The 25,706-nt window shown below is 42.0% G+C and overlaps 3 protein-coding genes across 4 annotated transcripts in view; 1 reads left to right on the top strand and 2 right to left on the bottom strand.

Annotated features, from left to right (window-relative positions):
- Positions 1 to 2,948: 2,948 nt before the first annotated feature.
- Positions 2,949 to 4,705, top strand: LOC149027694 (cytochrome P450 77A1-like). The gene has a single exon (XM_089165053.1). It carries the CDS (start codon positions 3,109 to 3,111, stop codon positions 4,654 to 4,656), a length of 1,548 nt encoding a protein of 515 aa, XP_089021179.1. The 5' UTR covers positions 2,949 to 3,108; the 3' UTR covers positions 4,657 to 4,705.
- Positions 4,706 to 10,103: 5,398 nt separating this feature from the next.
- On the bottom strand, positions 10,104 to 10,867 carry LOC149027693 (Stress responsive A/B Barrel Domain-containing protein). The gene is made up of 2 exons (XM_089147232.1): positions 10,728 to 10,867; positions 10,104 to 10,616 (listed from the first exon to the last, which is right to left on the bottom strand). The coding sequence occupies exons 1-2, from the start codon at positions 10,844 to 10,846 to the stop codon at positions 10,418 to 10,420; spliced, it is 318 nt and encodes a 105-aa protein (XP_089003358.1). The 5' UTR covers positions 10,847 to 10,867; the 3' UTR covers positions 10,104 to 10,417.
- A 1,493-nt stretch (positions 10,868 to 12,360) lies between these two features.
- The window catches only part of LOC149027692 (RING-H2 finger protein ATL77-like), a 31,230-nt gene continuing 17,884 nt past the window's right edge, over positions 12,361 to 25,706 (bottom strand). Inside the window, exon 3 of one of the 2 annotated variants that reach the window (XM_089165044.1) lies at positions 12,361 to 13,849. In XM_089165044.1, the coding sequence (XP_089021170.1) occupies positions 13,405 to 13,849 (445 nt within the window). In that variant the 3' untranslated portion in view covers positions 12,361 to 13,404. The remainder of the gene's footprint in view (positions 13,850 to 25,706) is intronic. The other variant, XM_089165036.1, reaches the window with a different exon arrangement.

Below are 25,706 nucleotides of genomic sequence, written 5' to 3'. Positions count from 1 at the left end.
TGAAGAACCTCCTTCAAACCTAGGGAAAGTATCTTCAAAGAACATCCAAGAGCACTCTAAAGCAATAGCTACTTTAGACATCCAAATGGCTGCCTCATTTGCATCATGACCCAAATGAATGCAACGAATGCAACCCATACCACCAAGTTACGAACCAATCTCCTCAAAGAGCCAATCAAATCTGCCCCAATCTACACAACAAGGATCCAACAGACCAACTGCCTTAAGAGAGTTGGTCTCAACTTGAAAAGAGAAGACCCTTATGTCCACCACCATTCTCAACCCTTCAAGAATGACCTTCAACTCAACCTCAAGCACGTTGTCAGGGGAAACCTTTTGAACAAAACCACCCACAAAACACCCTTGGGCGTTGCGGAAGACACCACATCCTAGCATCATCACCCCTTTGTTTGACTGCAGCATCCACGTTCACCTTGAGCCACCCCACAGGTGATGGCTGCTACCTAATGTCCAAAAGAAAATTTATCCAATCCATTTCCATGTCCGAAACAACTTTGGTTGAAATTTTGGGCCAGAGTATGTAAGTATCCTTGTTCCTGGAAACTAGAGTTTTGCAATTGTGTTGGTAGGAACCCTGGAGTTTGTGCATGGCACCTGAGCTTTATGAGGAGGAATATAATGAGCTTGTGGGTATCTATTCCTTTATAATGCGTTTGCTGGTTGAGTTGGTCACCTTTCAATATCCTTGTGTTGAATGACTAATGGAGCTCAAACATAAAAGAAAGTGAGATTAGTGAGAACAAGATAAAGTGGGTAAGTTCTCTTTCATACTCATCATCATCAGTTGCTTTGAATTCTTCCAATTCAAAGTCTAAAAACTAGGGTTATTATTAATCTAGACTAACCATATATTATAGACTAATATAAAATAGTTCACAAAAAACGACTGATAAAAAATGTTAAAAATGAATTGACAATATTGTTTTAAAGAATAATAAAAATATATAATTCAAGATAAATATATGAAAAGTCTTTGTAAAAAAAATAAAAAAATTGTCCAATGAAAGATAAATAAAAATAATTAAAAATGGATAAAAAAAATTAAAAAAATTGAATGAAAAATATTACCCAAAAAACTATATAATTCTAGAAAAAATAGATAAGAAGTCTTTGTAGAGAAGAAATAGGATATTTTATTCTAACTTAGTGTATATATATATAAAGTAAATATTTTAATTCTAATTTTTCTTTTTTTCTTTTAACAAATAAAAATTATAAGGTTGTGTCAATGCAGGGATGGTAGAGTGGTACAGATCCATGCTTCTTAGTTGAGAGGTCGTTGGTTTGACCCTTGCAGACAACGTCTCTCCTTTGAGGATGTAATCAAGGTGTGCAAGTTGGCTCGAATGAATTTAAATTTAAAAAATAAAAATAAAAAATAAATTTAAGGTTGAGAAGAAAAGAAGAGAAATAATGGAGTAAAGTTAATTTTTTATTTTGATTATATATATTATATGAAACTGAAATTTATTTGATTTTTTTTTAGATATTAAAAGATATGTTTGTTTTAGGGACAATATAGTAGAGAAACACGTTTTTATTTATTTATTTATTTTGAGACTTCCTTTTTACAGCATATGAGTGGGTTGCCAATGATACTCGTGAATTAAAAGAATCAAATATTCATTAACCCATGCATCGTATTGTTGCATCTTCAATATGACCCTAGTCCCGATTAAAGTAGATTGACTCCTGATTGAGGTATCGACTATGAAGAAGATAAGACTTGCAACAGAAGTTAGACGCGAGCTGGCTAGGATACCGGATGATCGCCTCCAATGGCTAAGTCAATCGGGGATCAGATTAGGGTTCCGACCAAAGCATGATCAGAAGTTATTCAAAAAATATTCGTGTTCTTACCGAGGGATTGAGACCTTGTTAAATAGTGCATGAGTTACCTTTCTTAAAACTGACATGACTTGCACATTTGCTCATCTAGCCGTTTATGGGGGCGATCCCCTATTGGTAGTATCTATTTGTGTTGCATCTTTAGCACGAGTGTTTCATTATTTTCATTCAACCGAGGTATTGCCCAATCAATATGCCGACCTTGCATGTTCTCACATGTGCACTCTATTTGAAACATGTTTATATTAAATAATTTAAACACCCACCCACACAAACATAAATCGTGAAACTCCAACCGTTCCTTACCACGTCCCTACTTCTAGCTAGCTACCACTTTGTGGCAGTCTACCTAATCTTTCTCATGAGCATATAGACTCCGGATCTGCAACCCGTTGGGGGAGCACCGACGGCTTTACCACCATAAATTACAGGCGCCCAGGGGTCTGGTGATGATCCGGATTAGAGCATATATGGATATACGATGCCACAAAAACCAGAAAATATTCTAATTGACTGGATATAACGGTTCCCGTCCTAAGTGACTTACTAAGTTACTATACAATGTAGTACGATATGGGGTCTTCTTGAATGGGAACCAAATGAACCCGGACTAAACATGTGAATTCATGGTGACAGCCGTAATATGCAGCTAGACTTACTAAATAAACGGAGACTAGCTAAACCCATGCATTAATTGATGGATTTCATGATACAACAAACAATCTGTGCTTTGCATTGAATAAGATGAAAAAGCCATACCCGTTAGGTTCATAGGTTGTGCTAGCTGTGGGTGGGTGTATGTCCAAGATCTAAACCCCCCATTCCTTGCTCTTGCTCTTGCTCTTGCTCTTCACTAGAGACACGAATACAGGAAAACCTAAGGGTGTTGTGTTGCCTCTCTCTCTCTCTCTCTCTCTGTCAACCACTCCAGCGGCATTGATTTGGGAGAGATGGTTAGAAATCAATCAATTTCCTGCCTCTCTCTCTCGATGTCTCCATCGTATACATATATAATCTGGTTTTGGAAGCTTAGGGAATTTATAATTACGCTCGGCCAAATAAACAGGTGGGGATGTTTTGAGGCTTTCTAATGCACTTCGATTTAATATATATCGCACCGCCATTTCCCACTCTTAACCAAAGCTCACCTCCTTTCATAACTCCCTCCAAACCTTCCACTCTCCTGCTGCTTCATCTCTGCCTCGCTCCTTGCTGCATGCATCATTCACTCCCACGTCCATGACTTCCTTCTTTATTCCCTCCACCCTATCCCTTCATGACCTGCATCGTCTGTTCCTCACTGTTTCAGCCTTCCTTGTCGTAACTGCTAGTTTCGTGTTCTTAGCATCGACGACGAAACTACGCAAGTCGAAACGCCTGAACCTCCCACCCGGTCCACCCGGATGGCCGGTTGTCGGCAACCTCTTTCAGGTTGCCGGTTCTGGAAAATTTTTCTTCCATCACATAAGGGACATGGTGTCCCTCTACGGCCCTATACTGACGTTAAAGATGGGTACAAGTACGATCATCGTCGTCAGTAGCCCGGAATTAACACATGAAGCACTCATCCAGAAGGGTCACCTCTTCGCCAACCGTCCTAGTGACAATCCGACCCGGAAGATCTTCAGTTCCAACAAATTCACCGTCAATTCTTCGCCTTACGGTTCGGTTTGGAAGTCGCTTAGACGAAACATGGTCCAAAACATGCTCAGCACCACCCGGGTCAAAGGTTTTCGACAACTGAGGGATTCGGCCGTAGACCGGCTTGTCGACCGGATCAATGCTGAAGCCCAGTCGAACCACGGAGTCGTGTCGGTGCTGAAGCATGTCCGGTTCGCCGTTTTTTGTATCCTCGTATCCATGTGTTTCGGGGTGGACATGGATGGAGATGACATCGAACGGATAGACAAGATGATGAAGGCGGTATTGATCACTCTCAACCCTAGGATCGATGATTTCCTTCCCATTTTGGCCCCTTTCTTCTCCAAGCAACGCAAACGGGCCAATCAGGTTCGGGAGGAGCAACTTAAAACGCTGATCCCCTTCATAGAGGCGCGACGGTCGGCGTTGAAGAAATCCTCGGCGGCGGCGTTCTCTTACCTGGACACGCTCTTCGATCTCAAAATCGAGGGACGTAAATCTACCCCCACGAACGAAGAGTTGGTGTCGCTCTGCTCGGAGTTCCTCAATGGTGGGACCGACACCACGGCCACTGCACTGGAGTGGGCCATCGCGAGGTTGATTGAGAAGCCGGAGATCCAATCAAAGCTATACGAGGAGATAAGATCGACGGTGGGAGATCGGAAGGTAGACGAGAAGGATGTGGAGGATATGGTATACCTGAACGCCGTAACGAAGGAGCTATTACGGAAACACCCTCCTACGTATTTCGCATTAACCCATGCAGTGACGGAGCCCACAAAGCTAGGAGGTTACGATATCCCCACTGACGCCAACGTGGAATTCTTCGTGTCGAGTATAGGTGATGATCCGAAACTGTGGTCCAACCCGAAGGAATTTGACCCGGATAGGTTCTTATCCAGGAAGGAAGATGCGGATATCACAGGGGTGACGGCGGTGAAAATGATACCCTTCGGCGCCGGAAGAAGGATCTGTCCAGGGCTAAGCATGGGATCACTTCATATCAATCTGATGCTTGCGAGGATGGTTCAGGAGTTCCAGTGGAAAGCGCTTCCCAACCAGAAGATGTCGGATTTTAGCGAGAAGTTGGAGTTCACGGTTGTGATGGATCCACCCCTTCAAGTCATGGCAACAGTCAGAAAATAGGGCCAATGATGGGTCAGTTGAGCAGTTTAAAAGACCGAACTCCTATGGGAAGGTCACATTTATATTAACAAATTCGCACCCCAATCTTTACCCGACCCCCTTTTGTTTCGCCCCTTTTCCCTGTCCTTGTATCTCTTCCATGCTTTAACACCCCCTTTATGTTTTAAAAACACAGACACCCCATTCATTAAACACACTAGTCCATTCTGTTAGTAAAACCATTAACCCACTGTTCATTTTTCATTAATTCCAAAAATACCCTTACCCTATATATTCTCTCCTCACTCATCTACTCGCTCACCATGTCCGCCATCACCTCTCGTAGCACGGCCCCGCCCCCCCGCCTCCACTAATGCCTCCACCGCATTGTTATTTCTAGTTCTCTACCACCACTCGGTACCAACAATCCCCTTTTGTCGAGGGGAACCGGCTACTCCTTCCCCTTCATCGATCCGTCTTCGATGGCTTCAGCAGTTCAGCAAAACCGGAATCCCACCATCTCGACAATCCATCTTGCCCTCGGAATACACGCTCAAAACCACCATGCCTTCTCCGCCCGTTCCAAAACCATCCCACCTTGAGTACTTTTAAGCTTTGGGTCGGTCGGGCCAAGCTTTAAAACTCAATCGCCCAGCCTATGCATCTTTGTTGGTGAATGATCGGCTTGTGAGCATTTGGGACCGTCCAGGAACCACGTTTGGTGCCATATTCACCATGAATGTTGCACCCGTGTTTCGACATGTCAATCGGATTCGCGCCATCCAATGTCTCGGCCGGTCAGTTACATACATGATATATCCCCTCACCCTTCATCCGAGTCTGCTATTGACTTTCATCTGCTTTTGGCTACTTGCTTGGAGCTTTAACCCAACTTGGTGTGTTGTAAGAAATGGATCATCATTCTCGCCCACGGTCGCGGGGGGCGGTCGGCCGTTTACCATATTGCTCGATTCTCGGATCTTCTTAGCGGCGTCCAGGCATTTGGTTGCAATATAAACCTTCACCGCCTTCACGCTGGTTCGAGATTCATGGGTGTCACTCTCGTGGGGATTTCCAAGAGACTCTCTTCTGCATACATCCCACCATGACTCCAAGAAGTTCCCGGAATCTGTTTCCACGCGCTTCTCTCATTCCGGTGTCCCGTCAATAAAACTTGTGAAACTTGAGAGTTCAGGAGATTGGATTCGGACGGACTTCTCGCTTGTTCGTCTCTCCGCTCTCGGTCTAAATCGATCCATTCCACAAATTCTCTCTACTCCCTTCCGGGTGGCAGCAAATGAGTTACAGAATCATCTTGGAAGAATTGGAGCAATTGTTCACATTAGTGGAGGGGCGCGCGGCGTTCTCCGGGAGGTGAGGTGCGGGGAGCGGAGGAGATCCGAGTGGGGAGAGAAATTAGGGTAGGCTTTTGGATTAAAGAAATGTACAATGGGTTAATGATTTTACTACGGATGCTGTGTGTTTAATATGGGGTGTCGTGTTTTAAAACATAAGTGGGGTGTCGGTTTTAGCCTTCATTTTGGGTGTCTCATTTGCTCTAAATCATTAACCCATTGTACATTTTCTTTAATTCCAATGCCCTTACCCTATATTTCTCTCTCCTCACTCGGTCTCCTCCGCCCCCCGTCCACCTTCACCTCCGGTCCTTCCAATTTCTTCCAAGATGATTCTTGTAACTCATTTGCTTTTGCCACCGCGTATGGAGTAGTTTATAGATTTGTCATCGTGATCGATTTAGCCGCGAGCGCGCCGAAGTCCTCTCGTTCCGGATCCAATCTCCTTGAACTCTCTCAAGTTTTCACTGTTTTCTATTTGCGCGTGACATCTCCGTGATTGCGTTGCCCCCTTCCGTGGAACGATTCTCGTGGAACTTTCTTGGAGTCTGGTTGGGATGTATGCGAGAGAGTCTCTCTTCGGAAATCCTCGCGATGCTAGTGCTACACCCATGAATCTCGACCGCGTGAGGCTTCGTTGAGGTTTATATTGCAACCAAATGCTTGGCCCGCGGCTCGCTTCTTGCTAAGAGCGATCCGAGAATCGGCAATTATTGGTATTCGGTCTGTTCGGCCTTGATTCCGCTCCTCCGTTGCTGATCCGTGGCCGGATGATCGGATCCATTTCTTACAACACACTTTCGTTGGGTTTTAAAGCTCCAAGCTAAGTAGCCAAAGCTAGATGAAAGTCAATTAGCGGGACTCCGGATGGCGGGTGAGGGGTATATATCATGTATGTAACTTGACCGGTCCGAGACATTGGATGGCCGCGCGATTTTCTCTCGATTGACATGTCGATAACACGGCGGGTGCACATTCATGGTGAATATGGCACCAATCCGTGGTTCCTTTGTGCGGTCCCAAATGCTCACAGCGATCATTTTTTTCTAGTGACGACCAACAAAGTTGCTATAGGCTTGGGTCGGTTGGTTTTAAAGCTTGGCCTGCCGACCCAAAGCTTTAAAAGTACTCAAGGTGGGATGGTTTTGGAACGGGGGAGCGGTTTGGCGGAGAAGGCTATGGTGGTTTTGAGCGGTTTGGGCGCTATTCCGGAGGGCAAGATGCGCATTGTCGAGATGGTGGGATTCCGGTTTTGGTTGAACCGTTGAAGCCATCGAAGACGGATCGATGAAGGGGAAGGAGTTAGCTGTTTCGCTCCTGCCGATTTGCGAGTGTCATAATAGGGGTTGTTGGTCCGGTGGTGGTAGAGAACTAGAAATAACAATTCTGGTGGAGGCATTAGTGGAGGCGGCGGCGCGGCCCCTTTCTCTACAGGGTGATGGCGGCATGGTGAGCGAGTAGATCCGGTGAGGAGAGAATATATAGGGTAAGGGTATTTTTGGAATTAATGAAAAATGACCAGTGGGTTAATGGTTTTACTAACGGAATGGACTAGTGTGTTTAATGAATGGGGTGTCTGTGTTTTTAAAACATAAAGTGGGGTGTCAGTGTTTTAAAGCCTTCATTTTGGGGTGTCAGTGCAATTTGCTCTTTATATTAATAATATCCTCCTAATATAAATTCTCCATTCAAAAAACAAAAAAATCTCCCAGAAAATATAAGTGGTGGGTTGTTCGGCCTCGTCGTCGGAAAAACAAATCAAACACCGCGATATTATATATGTATTTCTGTATTTTGCATGTTAAGGGACAAGCCTGGTATTTCTTGTATGCCCACTTGGCAATATTCTATTGGTTACCAATATTGTATTTCATCATTACAAGGTAACATCGGGTTGGTTCGGTCTGTTAGGGTTTATTGATTTGTCGGTCGGTTTCTTGGTTTTACACTTTTACCCTTTCTTCTTGCTCTAGGTTGGTTTCATGATTTCGAGGGTTTCCTTGGGGGTTTTCTGCAGAGGTTCCATGGCGACGGATTCTCCTTCATGAAATGTTTCGCTTTCTCCTTCGTCCTCGTCTTTTTGCCATTGTGGGCTGTTCATCACTTCTTGCAGATCAAACTTCCTTCTTCTAATTAACTCGTTTGGCAATCCCTGTTTCTTTGCCTTCTGCACAGATCGGATCTGATGAGTTTGATTGATGGTCCTTCCGTTTGCCCGCCGGAGATTCTCTCTGATTCTACCCTCGATTTTCCCTCTGCTAATCCTGCTTTTGTTTGTTGGCATCGTCAGGATCAAACATTGTTAAGTTGCCTTCTCTCTTCCCTAACTGAGGACATCCACGCTCATGTAGTTGGCATCTATCCTCTCAAACATGGAAGAAACATGGCCATGGTGGATCAATTCCAGTTAATGTAACCAAGTTTCAGCTCAATTGGTGAAACAAAGCTCTCAGTCGAGGACAAATGAGAGAGGGTATATGATTGAAATTGACAAGCCAAAATAATTAAGAGGATCATCATCTCAAGTTACAACTTCAGTTCTCAAGGTTTAAACTAAAGATCATGAGACCTACCCAAAAAAGAAAAATCGAAGATCATCAGAGACTCAGAGACTGTTCTCTCCATAGATAGTATCCACTCCATAAGAAACAAAGAAGATTTTGCGAATGAGATTTCATCTCGGTTGCTTCAAGGTTTGAAAACCAGAGCCCTCTCAAAGGCTCATCACCATGAACTCATTAAGGGTTCGCTCATAAATATAAAGAAAAACAAAGAAAGAGAAGAAGATACTGACAGAAGGGCTTATTGATGCACCTCCGGAAAATACTTTATCTTCTGCAAATGGAAAAGGAGAGAAAGACTTCAGCGCCATGGAATAAGAAGAAAGAAAGAGAGAAACTATAGAAGATGAACGGATATGTTACTTACTACACGCATCTACATGGCAAATGCACCTCAAACCAACGCCACAGTTTCCATGGGGCTTTTTACACTCGTCACAGATATTGGGTACATGGCTTGGAATCTCGAAAGAGATCCTTGTCCCGAGCTCAAATCCTTCGTCCAAAGAATTATCCTTGTAGACTCTGTTGTAGTGTGAGCAGTTCCAATCTCTTGGGTTGAAACCCACTTCTAGTTTTTCTGAATCATCAGCAAGGAAACAGGGAGAGTTTCCCTCTTCTTGTTCTTGATTTTCAGACAGGGCTCTGCAATTAGATGAATGACTGCAGTTCTTGATAAACGAAGGAAGGGGATTTGTTAGTTCTGTGGGTCTTGAGCAGTTAAAGAGAAGAAGTGAGTTGGGTCGTGGAGGAGAGGAAAAACCAGCCGAGAGAAGGGAAGGAGAGACGAAGTGGAGCGTAGGTGAACAAGACGAGTGAGAAATGGTTAATGTTTTAGTTCTATAATCGATTGAGGAAATCAGGAAAAGACCGATAGATGATCTGAAGTAGAGCTTTTCAGATTTGCAGAGGAGCAATCTCTCAAGGGGAGAAGCTTCAACTGAATTTTGGAGGGATAATGGTGATTTAATAGGGATTTTACCACAGAAGCTTGAAGGGATAGAATTAGATATAGATGGAGGAAAAAATGTGAGAATGAAAGCAAGAAAAAGCAGAGCTCCGATCTTTCCGCTTCGCATTTTCCTTCTCCGGTTTAGTTCCCTTTTTTTTGGAATTGGGAATTTGAAATTTAGAAGAAAAGAAATTGACGGAAGCAGTGTTGAAAGATTTGACAGGTTAACAAAAGAATCTACTTTTGATCTGTTTCGAATATTACTTTTCTGTCCTGTCTCATTTCATCTCCTAAGATTCTTTGCAGTTCGCACAACATTATCAAGTTCTACTTTCCCCCTTCTGTTTTTTTTCCTTTCTTTTATTGTAAAAAGGGTATTTCATCTTCTCATCAGATTACAGACCTTGGATGGCGGCGCCCGCCCACGCCGGGGGCCCCCCGGCGCGCCCCCGTCCCCCGGGGGGGTGTGTGGGTTGTGGCCCTTGGGCCCCCCCTCCCGGCGCCCGCTCGGGCCCCCCCGTCGCCTTTTTTTTTTTTTTTTTTTTTTTTTTTGTTTTTTTAACCAAAAAAAAAAAAAAAAAAACTGGCTAGGGCAACATTGTGCAAAGATGGAAATTTCCATCTTGACTGTCCATGAAAATACATTTTTAAAAATGGACGGTTTCAATCTCGACCGTTCACTACTGGTAGATATATTTTACTAGTGGAATAAAAAAGAAAAAAAAAATCGATCAGTTCCAATTAGTTCATTGCATAACCTTCACCTTTATTCACAAACACACATACAAATCCATACAAACATAAAAACCATGCATGCAACTAGAACATCTTATTGAACTCCTCTACTCCATTCAGGCAGAGAAATTGATAAGGTCTTCAAAGAGATAAATAGGTGGGTGGGTGTTCACATCTAATCATGCTGGCGTCTTGACAACAACAGCAGGGTAATCAAGCAACAATATTTTCTCTATTGCTGCAGAAAAAGTAGCAGAGAACTCAACATGGCGAGGATGATTAAGAAATGCAGTGAAGTCTTCTGAACAACGAAATGTCAACACAAAGACATGTGTGAACCCTTGTCTCAGCATCTCTTCACTGCCAGTATCTTGGCCCCTGTGAAGGAAAAAGAACACAAATATATACCCAGAAGGCCAGTAAGTTACCACAGAGAATAAGCTCATCAAATGAAGATCCCTAGTGAAGTGAAATTAAGCAAAGTATTACCATTCGAAAGACTTGACTTCATCGATCTCCTTCAGTAACTTCTCCATCTCTTGAATCATCTCTTGAACCACCACCCCTTCCTTGAATTTAGCCACCACCAAATGCTTAAGGTCTCCCATGGCCACAATGAGGAGAAAGAGCAGTGGTAGCGAGCATATTTATATATACAAACAAGTTAGCAGTTCCATTGCTAATCTCTCAACTCCATGATTTCTAATGGTGGCCCATTGAGGTAGGCGTATGCTGGCAATTTTCACAGATGAGCGTCTTCTTTCCACACTCGGCCACACACTGCAGAGAGCGGAGAGCCCACCAGAAAGTGGGTTACACTCCGCGCCCACAGTTGGTACCGAAGGGGTACCATTTTATTGTCAGCTCGCATTTGACATCAATGGCTTCTTGTCACCTTCCTGCAGGCATGGGATCACTTTAGGGTCTCTTACTCTAATAATAGAGATTTGAGCATTGAATGAGAGAGCTCGCTCTGTCGTTACTGTTCTTTTTCTCTTTCATTTGCATTTTCAAACCTTTTCCTCTGCAACATAAATCTAATGGAGCTGACAGAGTAGTACCAAGAAAGGGATACACCCATGTCGTTCCCATGTGCTCGCCAGACATCTATTCATTCTTTTGGTTGACCGCACGGGCATACGTACATTTGCAGGTAAGCCATCACCTCTTAGGTTCACTTTCGGAGGATATAGACTTTATGAGAATACAAAATACTCTTTCTTTCCTTGAACCTCAATACAAGATTATACAAGGTATTTATAGAAAATACATTAAGAACACGTGGTCGTAGTTATCTCTTATATCCTCTGCAAACTTGGCCGAGGGACAAGACCAAGTTTGTTACATAAAAAACGAAACTCACGCCAAGGGAGAGGCTTGGTAAACAAGTCAGCAAGCTGATGACAACAAGGGACAAACCGAGTAACAAGATGGCCCAACGCAACCTTCTCTCGTACAAAGTGGTAATCTAACTCAATGTGCTTGGTTCAAGTGTGTAAAACAGGATTAATTCACAGTCATATGGAGAGCATTCAAATTGTCATAAAATAGATCAATAGGATGAGTTTGTGAAATACCAATATCACGTAAGAGAAAACAACCAAGTTAGCTCAGCTGTAGTAGAGGCCATAGCCCTGTATTCGGTCTCAGTACTAGATCAAGAAACTGTAAGTTGTTTCTTGGCACTCCATGAAATACAGTTGGCACCAAGAAAGATATAGAATCTGGAATAAACAGGAATAAATGATTTCCACCTTCAAATCTCTCTGAGTTGTGAACTCCAAATGCTTATTACCACCCTTATGGTTTACTCTTAGGGTAAATAGGATAAATATGGAAGTTATTCTTCAACTACTTAATCTTGTTTATTAGAAAAGAAATGTAGAAGATGATCATACAATGGAATGGAATCTAAAAAGGCTATGAGAAAATTTCAACCAAATTTTGCCCTTTTTTCTGTTGGGATCTTTGAATAACCACCAGGGTTCTGGTTACCATACAGTAAGGTCAGTTCTCTCCCCTGCCCCCACCATTTCTTTTTATTTTTTAAAAGTTTCCCTCTGGGAAAGAGCTCTAGTCATTCAGTTATAGAGCAGGGCTTGAGGGCAGGCTGGTGACACAGAGAGCTCATCCGAGTCTGATCGAAGTTTAGAAATGAGAAACACAACCAGGTTGAAAAAAAATATGGTACTATTAACAGAGTTTAAAGACATCAGACTGGAATCAACAGAAATCAACTAACAGGAATCCTGAATGATCACCATTGTTCAATAAGTTAAATTAAAAACATGCTTTTTACCACTTCATGTATCTTCTGATGGCCATGATTTCAGCTCTGGGGTCTCTATTCAAAGAAGCCATAAAGGGTTGATACTTTAAAGTAGAGACTCACCATAGAAAACGACATCCCAGGAAAGATTCAGTGACAAGCATCACACTAAAAAAACATAAGAACTATAGTAGCCGGTTCACAACCTTATTTTGTCTCATTAGACTCTCCTACCCACGGGCAATGGAAAATAACCAGGGCAGATTGCAACAAGTGTAAAGGAACCCCTGAGGTCTATTAATAGACTGAGAGACTGGGGCAGGCTTCCATCACATTAGGCTTCTGCTGGTGGCCACTAACCCCAACAAATTGCTAGCAATAAGAACACCTACCAGATATGAGCAGATGCTGCTTAGATATCTCCAAATCTGCAATGCCTATGGTCGATGCTATTTCCAGTAACATTCTAGAAAGCCAAACCAAAGAAACACAGAAGTGCCATGATCTGAATCTCTGCATCGGAACTGCACACTGCTTACAATTCCAACGTGAATGGTGTCAACACCACTGAAAAAACAAAACAAATGCAATGTGACAGAAGCATGGATGAGTAGCCACCACCACCAATTAAAGTATTAAAAGCAGAAGTCACTAGTGTACTGTAACAAGAGCTTGGAAAAAGAAGCTACGCCCTCAAAGAATTTCACAAGCTTGAATTAATAAGAATCCACCTATAATCTGGATGCACTAGCAGTTACCATATATTTACAGTATGCCATGAAAACAGATCAACTTTCCATGTCACATCTCTGGGTAAGTTAAAACACATTCAATCACTCATGGAAGAAGGTCTAAGAGTAAGTGTGGTTTGGATACAATACAATGTATGCCCTCCTCTTATGGATTAGATGGACTCTCAACATGCTTGACTTCTGATTTGTGAGGATCAGCATCTTTTAGGACCTGATTATCCCTGTTCAAGGAAGCACTGATCTCTCCTGATGCTGCAGCATCAACCTTAGATGCAAAGTGATCTTCTTGAATGGGTTCCATCAGATGGCCATCCAGAGTTCTAGATGAATGCCCATGGCTAGCGTATAAACAGTCATGAGAATGGGAGTCAAGGGAATCCGTTGCAGATGTAGGTGTGACAGCTGAACTAGTCATAGGCTGCAGTACATGTCTCCTCTCAGGAGATTCTCGCAGTGAAATTCGACAGACGGGACAAGTAGAATGTTGCCACAGCCATACATCTATGCAGGTCACATGAAACGAATGCCCACAGTAAGGCAGGATCCGTAACACATCCTTCTCCTTGTACTCTGCAAGGCATACAGTGCATCTGCCAAATGCAACATGGCAGAACTAACTTAGCAGAGACCAAACAAAACCCTAATCAGTCGATCAAGAAGGAAGAGCAAAACTCTGCAGAATTTACCAAAAAGAAAAAGAAAAAGAAAAACCCTGCTGAAAATCCTATATAGGAAACGTCCTCATAATAAACAATGAATTCAGGAGAAAACAGACATAATGAACAATGAATCAGGAGAAAACAGACATAATGAACAATGAATCAGGAGAAAACAGACATAATGAACAATGAATCAGGAGAAAACAGACATAATAAACAATGAATCAGGACAAAACAGTCAACAGCTACAACTTTAAAATATAGTTAAATCAAAGAACAGGTAACAAATGTCCCCGAACAACATCAAGAAAAATCAATGATTCTTGATGCATTCATTATTATTAACTGTTAAAATGCCAAACAAGTAGTTGTAGTTCCTTAGCATTGTCATACAAATCTTACATCACAAAGGATATTCCCAAAGACAAAGAATAACCCCTCTTTGGAAAATGTTTCTTTACATTTACACTTGGGATTGAAGTTAAATATCCCTTCTGTCCAACCTTTTCTATCCCCTTTTCTTGCATTAGCATAAAAAATGCATTCCCTTACTGTATCAAAACTGGGATGTCAAACTCAACTTTATACTGCCTTCTTTTCTACTTATATGGTATGCAAGATATTGCACAATATCTTAAAATTTGGCCATCCATTTAGTTGCAAATGAGGGTTTGTCAACTCATATAAGTCGCCTACCCAGTCCAGCAGATAACTTTAGTCATTTTAGAAGTGGAGATTTACCACAAAGTAAAATATTCAAGCACTTAGGCTCAACAATTAACAAAATAAGATAAATAGAGGCTGCTGCTGCACAAAAAAGTAAAGTAAGATGAATAAAGTGGAGGGGGAGACCAGAGGGCTGTGTGATTGATGCGTATTCCTTGAAAACTCAAAAGAAAATTTCTATAAGATAGTTATATGACCAGCAATAACACATGGAGCCAAATTATTGGTGGTGAAGAAACAACATATCAATTGGCTTTTATTTCGGGTCTAGCATTTGCAGATAACATTCTCCTTTGTGCGGAGATTGTCCGTGGCTTCGATAGATCCTCTCATTCCCTAGCTGCACTCCTCAAAGTTGATCTTCATAAAGCTTTTGACTCTATTTGCTGGGATTTCATTAGTGACGTTGTCTTCTCCAAGAGTTTCCCTCCTCCTTTCATCCATTGGATCGAAACTTGTATCTCTTCTCCCCGCTTTTCCATCATCACCAACGGCTCCCCGGCGGGTTTCTTCCCCTCCAGTGTTGGGATCCGCCACTGGGATCCGCCAAGGCTGCCCCCTTTCTCCTTATCTCTTCTCCCTCGCGTTAGAGGTCCTCTCCCGTATCCTTCAATCCAACACTGACCAGCTCCTCATTTCCCCATTCCCAAGTGCAAGTCCCTCAACCTCACCCATCTTGCTTTTGTTGATGATCTCATGATTTTCTCTAAAGTCGATCACCACATCCCTCCATCCTCTCAGCCCTCTCGCAGTTTAAATCCCTCTCGGGACTTCGGGTCAATCTCAACAAGTCAACCATTTTTCTCTCTGGTGTCATTGATCAGCTCCAAACCTCTCTTCTCCAACTCTCGGGTTTCAAGCCTGGCTCCTCCCCTGTGGTTTACCTTGGTCTCCCACTCATCCCCGGTAGACTCACTCACCATCACTGCCTCCCTATGCTTGACAATATCCATAAGAAGCTGCAACTCTAGAAAGGTAAGCTTCTATCCTTTGCATGGAGAACGGTCCTGATCTACTTTGTGCTTTAGTCCACCTATCTCTATTGGTGTGGGATCTTCTCCATTCCCAAATCTACCATCCATGCGACAAAATCCTTATTCTATGCCTTCCTTTGGAAAGGACAGGATTCCGCACGCTTCATTCGACTGATCAGTTGGTCTTCCATTTGCTACCTTACCTCTGAAGGTGGCCTGGGAATCTGCCGGATCACTGATGTTAACCTAGCCTGCCTCCTCAAACTCATTTGGAAAATTGCCTCAAAGCATGATTCTATTTGGGTTAGATGGGTCTACTCCTTTCATCTCCAATTTGATTCCCTCTGGATTGTTCCTATGCCCTCCAACCCTTCATGGGTTTGGAGGAAAACTCTCTTACTTCGGCCTCGCGCCATCTCTGCTATCTCTACCTCCATCTCCTTTGGCTCTTCCACCTCTTTCTAGCTTGACCTGTGGCATCCGATGGGCATTCTCTATAACCACTTTGGTCCCCACACCGTCTATGACACCCGTATCCTCAAATCCACCCCCTTGTCAAACTTCATCTCAAATGGGTCCTGGATTCCTTCCCCCCCCCCCCATTCTCACATAGGTTTGGGAATCTCTTCCCCCTATCACCAACTCCACTACTCATCATTTGGATCCCTTCCCCCTCCAAATCCTTCTCCACTTCATCAGCCTGGAACCTTCTCAGACCCCATAATCCCAAGCTCCCTTGGCCCCCATTGGTTTGGTTCAAAGGATACATTTCTCGTCATTCCCTTACCTTTGGAGAGCCCCCAACCAAGCCCTTCCCACCTAATCCTTCTTTATTAGCCACCACATCCCTGCTAATCCAAATTGCATCCTTTGTTGGAATGGTTTGGAGAACCTTTAGCACATTTTCTTTTCTTGCCCCTTCTCCAGATCTATCTGGGAAAAACCTCAGCCTCCATTTAGCCCCGTTCAAGGCAATCCTATGGATTCTTCCAAGATTGGTCTTGGATTTTGAGAAACTTTTCAAGCTCTTCTAAGTTCCATCTACAATCGGATTGGTAAGCTAGTGTTCTGTGCCTTGATCCATCACCTTTGGTGGGAGCGCAATCTTCGGAGATGGACCTCCAAATCTTACTCTATAGACAAGATTTGAAATACCATCTATTTTGATGAATCTTCTAGGTTGTTAGCTTTGCCCCACCCCCTGCTGATGATATCCCAAGGAATAGGCTTATTGTTGTCTCCTAGGGCCTTAACTCTTCTTTTTGGTCTCCTAATTAGAGACCTTGTTCTCCTTTTCCTGTTTTAATATATTTATTTATTCATCCCAAAAAAAAAACATATAAATGAACTTAATGCAGCAGAAATGAAGATGTAGGGATGAACGAATGGCAAAATTAGACAGACAAAATAAGGTTTTAATAAATTAAAGCCTACATAGGAACCACTCTAATACACTGTAAGTTGCGAGAAAGTCATTGGAGACACATAAACAAACAGTAAATTTCAGAATTAACCTTTGCAAGTTGTGAGAAAGTTATTGTATCTTTGTGGGAATTTCAGAATTGGCCTTTGTAGTTGGTTTGTTGTTCCTATTCATCAAAATTTGGAAAGTCAACATGTAGGAGAAGTCTTTGCGGCTTTAACAATTCTGTGATATGAAAAATATAAAGAGATACTGCTTTGGGTATGGATTATGCAGATTACTGGTACTCGATGAAGCCTCAAAGCAGGAAAAGAGTGAGCAACTCATTGAGTCAGCTCAGTAATTCAACTGAGTTGACTAAGTTCAGAATTCAGGCAGCTGATTAGGACCAAAAGTGGACCAGACAAGCACCTTCTCATAGTGAGTAAATCGTTTTAGTACTTAAGTTAACATTACTTATCCAGTTAATTCTTCATTCTAGTTGAAGTAGAGTCCCACCTAATAAGAAAATTATTCCACTTAATAGTGTTTTTAATTAGTTGAGACATCCTTCTTTTAACTAGTAGGAACTCTCTCTCTTAAGAGTTCTAAGTGGTTTATCCAGTAGTGTTTTGGACTGATGGGACAACTCACTTGGCACACCACAACCATGGGTTCCTATTGCTAGTTTAGTTTGATTATTTTAATAATTTTTTGGGTCCCATTTTGACACACATAGCTACTTCTATTAAATAAAGACAGTTCCAAGGCATAGCCCACAATTTTGCTTTCCTATTGTTAACTTTGCTTCACATTATTCTGTGGAGATGCAGTCAACTACTCTGCTGTGGTGATTTAAAACCTGGCATGCCACTGGTTCTGACATACTTCCTATGGTGGAAATTTCATAACTCATTCTATTCTTCTACTTTCTTTCAATCAAATAAGTATCTTGTTCCTGCAATTCAGCATTTTGCTTATCAATATTAACAACATTATTCTTTAAAGGAAACTGAGAGAACTCTCATAACTAAGGTGTGCAAGCATAAAAATAAAGAGAAGAGAACAATATCACTTCCGGTGGCTGAAGGGGGCAAAAGCAAGGGACGGACAGCTGGCAACATTCTATTGGATAACAATCATTACTCTGCTCACAGCAGTGCTGTAGAAGAGACGGGCCACGTGGCAGGGGATGATTGGGAAGGTATGTAATAGTTTGTTAGAACGATTAGGGTATGTAAGGAGGGAGGGAGGGCAGGAAGAGGGGAGGAGAAAAGAGAAGGAACAAGCAAGGCTTGTGGGAGAGGGAAGACCTCTCGGAGGAGCTCTGTTGTGTGGGAGCTGTTCTGGTTATCTGATGAGTTCTTTTACTTTGTTGTTTTTCTCAGATTAAATAGTAGAGAGTAGAATCAACTTGTGTTCTTAGCATTATCAATTCAGATATTACTAAATGTTGAAAACATGGACTGAGGTTTCCTAATCAGAATAGGATTATGTTTCCTCATAAGTCTAGAGTTTTATTTCTATATTTCCTTTTCCTACTTAGTATAGAACTTCAACTAGGTTGTAACTATAAATACCCTATTGGGGTCTTGTGAATAATATACTTTTAGAGGAGCAATTCCTCACATTACAACATGGTATTAGAGCAATGTTTTGTTTTCATCCTACAGAGGTGTTATAGAAATTTTTTTTGAAGTCGTTATTCATGTGTTTGTTTTCTTTTCGAATATCTTGGAATTGTATATTGGGTGATTAAGTGCATGTCTATGAAAATTTTGTCTAAGAAGTCTGGTATTTAAGCGGACCGATTGTGTCCCTCCAATCTTTATTGGAAAATTTCCTGGTGTACTTTGATTCAACAATATACCAATTGGAGGTAACCTGAGGAGATACTTTTCACGTGAATTAGTGGGAGTAATTTTGAAAATATTTCAGGGACTTTTTTTTGCAATTTGCAACAATTTTAGGGGACTTTTTCGTAAATTTTGAAAAAAAAATTCTCCTTGCAATTATGGCTGATCCCATATCTCCTTTATCTGGTACATCTGAAGGGTCTCCCATGTTTTCCATTCATAAGGATCGTGAGTTTTCTCCGCTTCTGATAACCACTGTGAAACTTAATGGGACAAATTATCTTAGATGGTCTCTTTCAGTTTCCCTAGCTGTTGGTGCTCTTGGTCTTACTAGCCATCTTAATGGGACTTCTACAAAACCTTCCACACCTGGTCTGCAACTTTCCAAGTGGTATACAGATGAATGCTTGGTTATGGGTTTTCTCATCAACTCCATTGAATCTAGCATAGTAAAGAGTTATCTCCTCCTTCCTGATGCGACAACTATTTGGAAAGTTACTAAAGATACATACTCCAGAGTTGGCAATGATGCATAGTGTTTTGAAGTTAAACGAAAAATCAATCAGTTATAGCAGAAGGACCTTCCTCTTTCTCAGTACTATAACACTCTTCGGGGATATTACCAGACTTTAGATTTCTATAGGAAGTTTAAATCAAAGAATGTTGAAGATGCTATCGCCTATCAACAATGGGAAGATAAACAGAGAGTTTATGATTTTTTGGCAGGATTGAATATAGAATTTGATCAAATTCGCGCACAGATCCTTTCGAGAGAGACTTTCCCTTCTCTAGCTCAAGCCTATGCCATGGTAGATACCGAGGACAATCGAAAGAACAGCTATGGTACACACTCAAACATCTGATAGATCTGCATTGGTGGCTGGTTATGGCAATAATAAATCTAGTTCTGGTAATTTTCGCCTTCCAATAAAGTGTGAGTATCGTGGAAAAGAGCGTCATACAAAGGACAAGTGTTGGAAGTTGCATGGACGTCCAACAAATTCCCGTGGAGGAGGTAGAAATGGAATCAAGGGCAGCAATCAAACATTTGCAAATCAAGCCAGTTCTGACACCCTGAGTACTCCAACACCTCTTTCCTCAGATGAGCTCCAACACCTTCACCAATTGATGTCTAGACTTGACTCATCTTCTCCAGTAAAGACTTCCAATACGAGTATAGCCTTTGTCATTGATCCCTCTTTTGATCCACAAATCCTACACAGAAGGGATATAAGTGTTATCATCCTAGTTCTCGTCGTTTTTCGTCTCTATGGATGTTGTGTTTCAGGAACAAAATCCCTTTTTTTCCCCTACACCTCTTCAGGGGGAGAGTTTTAGTGAAGAGGTTCCAATGTTGATTCCTCCTTTCGAAATCTCTCCTGAGATTCCTACAGATGATCCTCCTTTGGAAGATGGAATGACCAGACAGGACCAGCTAGTGGATGATATACAGGGGGAGACTAGACCTCTGAAGACCTATCAAAAAAAAGCAACAAGTGACCCCTTTTGAACCAAGCCAGTCAAAAGCTTTGGTTCCTGGCCTTGAACAATCCGTTCCTCCAGGTGAGTCTGTCTTTGACCCTTATTCTAATCCTACTTTAGACTTACCAATTGCATTAAGAAAACAACCTCAAACTTGCACCAAACATAATTGAAAGATGTTCAATTATGTTTCATATCAGTCTCTATCTCCAGAATTTCAAAGTTTTATTTCCTCTTTGTCCTCTACTTCTATTCCTAACACTTGGCAGGAGGCATTATCTCACTCAAATTGGAAAGAAGCTATGGATGAGGAAATGCCAGCTCTGGAAAAAAACAAAACATGGGACTTGGTGACTTTGCCCATAGGAAAGCAGACTGTTGGGTGCAAATGGGTGTTTGTGATCAAGTACAAGGTATATGGGACTGTTGAAAGGTACAAGGCAAGATTGGTGGCCAAAGGTTTCACTCAGACTTATGGCATTGACTACCAGGAGACATTTGCCTATGTTGCCAAGATGAACACAGTTCGTACTATTATTTCATGTGCAATTAATAAAGGGTGGAATTTACAACAATTAGATGTGAAGAATGCATTTTTGCATGGAGAACTCCAAGAAAAGGTATATATGGATATATCACCCGGTATTCTACTACAGAGGCTTATAGGAAAGTGTGCAAGTTAAAGAGGGCTTTATATGGGCTGAAGCAATCTCCAAGAGCATGGTTTGGAAGGTTCCATAAGGCAATGATATCTAATGGTTATAAGCCGAGCAATGCAAACCACACTTTGTTTATTAAAAGAGATGGTTGCCACACTACTATACTTTTAGTATATGTGGATGATATTGTGATCACAGACAGTAGTGAGGATGAGATTTCAGCATTAAAGACTTTTTTGGGAATTGAATTTGAGATAAAAAATATGGGAAAACTAAGATAATTCCTAGGTTTAAAGTATATTCTACTAGTGATGTATCACTATCCCGGAGGAAGTATACATTGGATCTCCTTGAGGAAACTGGAATGCTAGGATGTAAGCCTGTTGAGACTCCTATTGAGCCTAACCTACACTTGATGGCAAAGGAAGGAGAACCAGTTGACAAGATAAGGTATCAAAAATTAGTGGGAAAGTTGATCTATCTATCTCACACTAGACCTGACATCACATTTGCAGTTAGTCTTGTTAGCCAGTATATGCATGATCCCTATTCCTCACATTTGGATGCAGTATATCGGATCTTGAGATACTTGAAGACTACTCCAGGAAAAGGAATTTTAATTTCAGCTCATGGACATTTGAAGATTTAGGCATATACAGATGCAGATTGGGCAGGATGTCCAGATGATAGGAGGTCTACCTCTGGGTATTGTGTATATGTGGGAGGTAACCTTGTGACTTGGAGAAGCAAGAAACAGGCTGTAGTTGCGCGGTCCAGTGCCGAGGCCGAGTTTAGGGCAATTGCTCAAAGCATTTGTGAGATAATATGGCTTAAAGGGCTGTTTCAATTGGTTGGGATAGATTTGGAGGTTCCTATACAATTATACTCAGATAGTAAGTCAGCAATCAGCATAGCTCATAACCCAGTACAGCATGATAGGACTACGCATGTGGAGATTGACAGACATTTCATCAAAGAGAAGCTTGAGGCTGGGCTGATCCATATCACCTTTGTTACTTCAAACGAGCAACGGGCTGATGTGCTTACAAAGAGCTTGAGCACGAAGATTCAATTACATTATGAGCAAGTTAGGCATGATAAATATCTATGCTCAAACTTGAGGGGGAGTGTTGAAAACATGGACTAAGGTTTCCTAATTAGAATAGGATTATGTTTCCTCATAAGTCTAAAGTTTTATTTCTATATTTCCTTTTCCTACTTAGTATAGGACTGAACTAGGTTGTAACTATAAATACCTTATTGGGGTCTTGTGAATAATATACTTTTAGAGGAGCAATTCCTCACATTAGAACACTAAATGAATGCAGCTACTGTTTCATGGTTGTTCTAGTTAATCGTATTGTTATTGTTATCTTAGAATTACATTCAGCAGCTAGTAGCTTGTTCTTCTTCAGTTCTGGATAAGGATTAATGAAGTTTACACCGAGGTTCTATCAGAAACCATCTGAACTGCTAGTCTGACTCATGTTTGCCGGTACCTGACTCTCATTCATATAATTTATTCATTACCCATTAAGCTCTATAAATCAGAAAATACTTACTCTTTGGTTCAAGGATTTTAAGTGAATAAGGGCAACGCCAAATCTCAGAATCCAACCCTTGGATCAGACTGGGATTCTGGTACCTTGATTCTGCCATTTAAAAATAGAATTCATTCTAGGAGTTTGCTGGAGTTGTTGATTCTGTTACAAGGCATCCTGCAGAACTAGATCAGTATCAGTGCAAACCCCCAATTGATCACTTCTGTTTATACTTTTACTTTTTCAGTATGTCATTATCTACTGTTGATCAATATCTACTCTCAGTTATGTTTACATCTGGGTTCCAGATTTTAATTTCTACTGTTAATCAACATCCATCTTCAGCATAGTTGTTTACGCATCCAGGCAGTCTTCCATGATGTTGGGTGGTCACCACTTAACTAATAGCACAAAACACCTAACCTGCCTAGGTGACCACTTTATTCCCATTTTGCCTTCTTTTTAATTTTAAATTAGTTACCTAAAGATTCTAATGTTATGTAATTATTGGATGATGTATGAAATGGGGGAGTAGGGAAATATGATAACTTTGGTTCTTAAACTTTAAACTTCAAACATGAAAGATGGTTTTTGATTTTGACACGGTTTAAATGTTTGATGTTAATGATTATGTTATGAATCTTACGAAAGGACGAACTTAATTTCTAATGTGTTTTTTTTTTAATGATTGCAAAATGTTTCATACTTAACTGATGCGTAACAATTATACTGATGCTTCTCTTGACTAAGCCTCCCTTCGAGTCGAAGACGATGAGTCCTGCAAAAAGGGTTAGACGCGGGCCGGCTAGAATACCGGGCAACCGCCTCCAATGGCTAAGTCAGATGGTGAACATATTAAGGTCCCGTGCAAGGATTACACAAGACTATGCTCAGAATGTATTGGATGCTTACCGGAGGGGTATGTCCCTCTTCTTATATTGCAAGTATTACCTTTTATGTATTTGGTAAGTTTACCCGACGGAGGCTGCTGTTTCTCCTGGGATTATGACTCCATGTCGCTGGTCCCGCTTGATCAGTGACTGAGTTGACCTTCTTAATCGAGCATGGTTGCCTTATTGGTCCAGCGTACGTTACGCCTTAATCATATTGGTCGGTTCTTATCCCGACTTAAAGTATGCGAAGCCCTGGTCGGGTAGGAAACTTCCGTATCATAAGCCCCCTATCCCGATCGTTGTTTACAACGTGTGAGATAGCAAGGAAGTTAAGCTGTCGGGTGTATTTGTCTTTCCCGACTCCTAATCTTAATGGGTCCTCTTCATACAATACCATCTCATAATCTGCCAAGTTTCTAAGAGAGTACTGGCTATCCATGATTGAGGAAACTGAAGGTGATTATCCCTAGGTTTTATGTAATGTAGAGAAAGTTAGGTTAAGAGTGAGAGACGTATCTGCTTATGATTGGAAATCATACGGTCTCGTCATTCGCCCCAACCAAATAATGGGTTTGTTTGTACTCGAGTTCATATGAATCGGGGACGTAGCTCCCGTGTAAAAGCCAAAACCGTCTTATCCCGAATATAGCTTTATTTGTTCGAGAGTGTAAGGGAGTTTTTCCATCGGGCGCATTAAATGCTTGGTATGAAGTGACTAGCTGTTACCATAACGGTTTCCCTCGAAGCCCACGTCCAGTCTAGCTTTGCCACGTCAAATGGCTATACTTATAGCCATAATGACTGCCTCGAGAAATTACATCGTCCTTCTTCTTGAACCATCGATCGTGTAACGTTGTAACCGTTTGATCAGGAAAAGTAACGCCTCTTCCGGTAGTATAAATAGCACCTTTCCTTCTCTGTTTCGATCTACTGTTTTCATCGCTCTCGACTAAGAATTGCTCCCGACTAAGCTCCCGAGATCCTTCAACTCTTTAAGCAATAAGTTCTTTTCTTTCCTTCCATGGCTCCGAAGAGACCTAGATGAGTGAGTTTAAGAGGTTTTAGGCATCAACCTAAGGTTCCTGTCCCCATATACCGTGAAAAAAGGCATCATCGGGACGAGGAGTATGCTAGTGAGGGTGATAGTGATTAAACGAGGCGGTTTAACCTGACTGGAGATCGTCTAAAAGATCTCCACGAGCAGTCTTCAGATGATGGGAGTTCCCGTACTTCCAGTGACAGTACTCCCGATGATGATGATCCTGGGGTTCTTGAGATAAGGGAGATGAATCATAAAGATAGAGAACTTCAAGCCGCTCGGGCCGAGGCCGCTCGGGCTCACGTTGATGTTCCTAGCGTTGAGCCTCGGGAGGGGTCTGGGTCAGCTGCTGCTTCTAATTCTGCTACCCCTATTGCTCAAAGTGCCTTAAGGCCTGAATCTACGGCCACCACTCGCGACCCCTCGGCTCCTTCTTCCCGAGTTTTCTTGAGGCTAGACCCTTCAGCCTTGTCCCGAGTTTCTCTTTCCCAAAAAGCCCCACCCGTTCGCCCTTCCAGCATCCTAGTGGTTTCCGTGGAGCTATTCCTCGTAAGCCAGATAGAAGAACCTTGGATGAGGATGCCTTGGCATTGGTGAAATCCCAGCCTTAACTCCTTGGCACGTTGATTTTTTTCAATCTTCTTCGGGACTTGAGTTTTATGCCTGCTCCCTTTTTTCTATTGATTTAGATAGGTTTACCTCTAGCTTTGGCATACCCAAGGGGTATGAAGTTATTCTCCCGAAGGATAACGAGAGGGTGAATAGTCTCCCGAAGGGTTTCTATCCCCTATATTACGATGCTTTCATCGGGGGCCTTTGTCTTCCCTTGCACGATCTTTTTGTTGATTTTTTAGAGCACTATGCCATCAGCCCGTCCAACCTGAGCCCGAATAGTTGGAGTATCATGATCGACTTTGTAGGTTTTTGCAGAGCCTTAGGTGTCTTCCCGACTTTTGGCCTGTTTCATCATTACTATTCTTTGCACCCTCACATCCAGCGTGGCTGGTTTTACATAGCAAAGAGGGTGTCTTCTTCTTTTCAAGGAAATTTTATCTTCAATAATTCTCTCCCATCCACAACCAAGAAGTGGAGAGAATTCTTTTTGTTCTTCAAGCCCCTTTCTCCCGAGCCCTTTCTTACACAGTTTTAGGAGAGGTCCAAGGATGATATTGACCTCTTGAACACCCCTGTCGACTTGGATCCCGACGAAGAGGAA

This window comes from Hakea prostrata, chromosome 1, assembly GCF_041222555.1.
Source record: "Hakea prostrata isolate BN-2017 chromosome 1, UWA_Hpros_2, whole genome shotgun sequence".
Classification (NCBI taxonomy): domain Eukaryota; kingdom Viridiplantae; phylum Streptophyta; class Magnoliopsida; order Proteales; family Proteaceae; genus Hakea; species Hakea prostrata.
This window is presented reverse-complemented; position numbering and strand designations above follow the sequence as displayed.

Bases quoted from the DNA above. Each gene is read 5' to 3' on its own strand.
- LOC149027693 (XM_089147232.1), bottom strand. From the start codon at position 10,846: ATGGGAGACCTTAAGCATTTGGTGGTGGCTAAATTCAAGGAAGGGGTG. The intron at 10,617-10,727 runs GTAATACTTTGC...TTTCCTTCACAG, and splicing joins GAAGTCAAGTCTTTCGAATG to GGGCCAAGATACTGGCAGTG.
- LOC149027694 (XM_089165053.1), top strand. From the start codon at position 3,109: ATGACTTCCTTCTTTATTCCCTCCACCCTATCCCTTCATGACCTGCAT.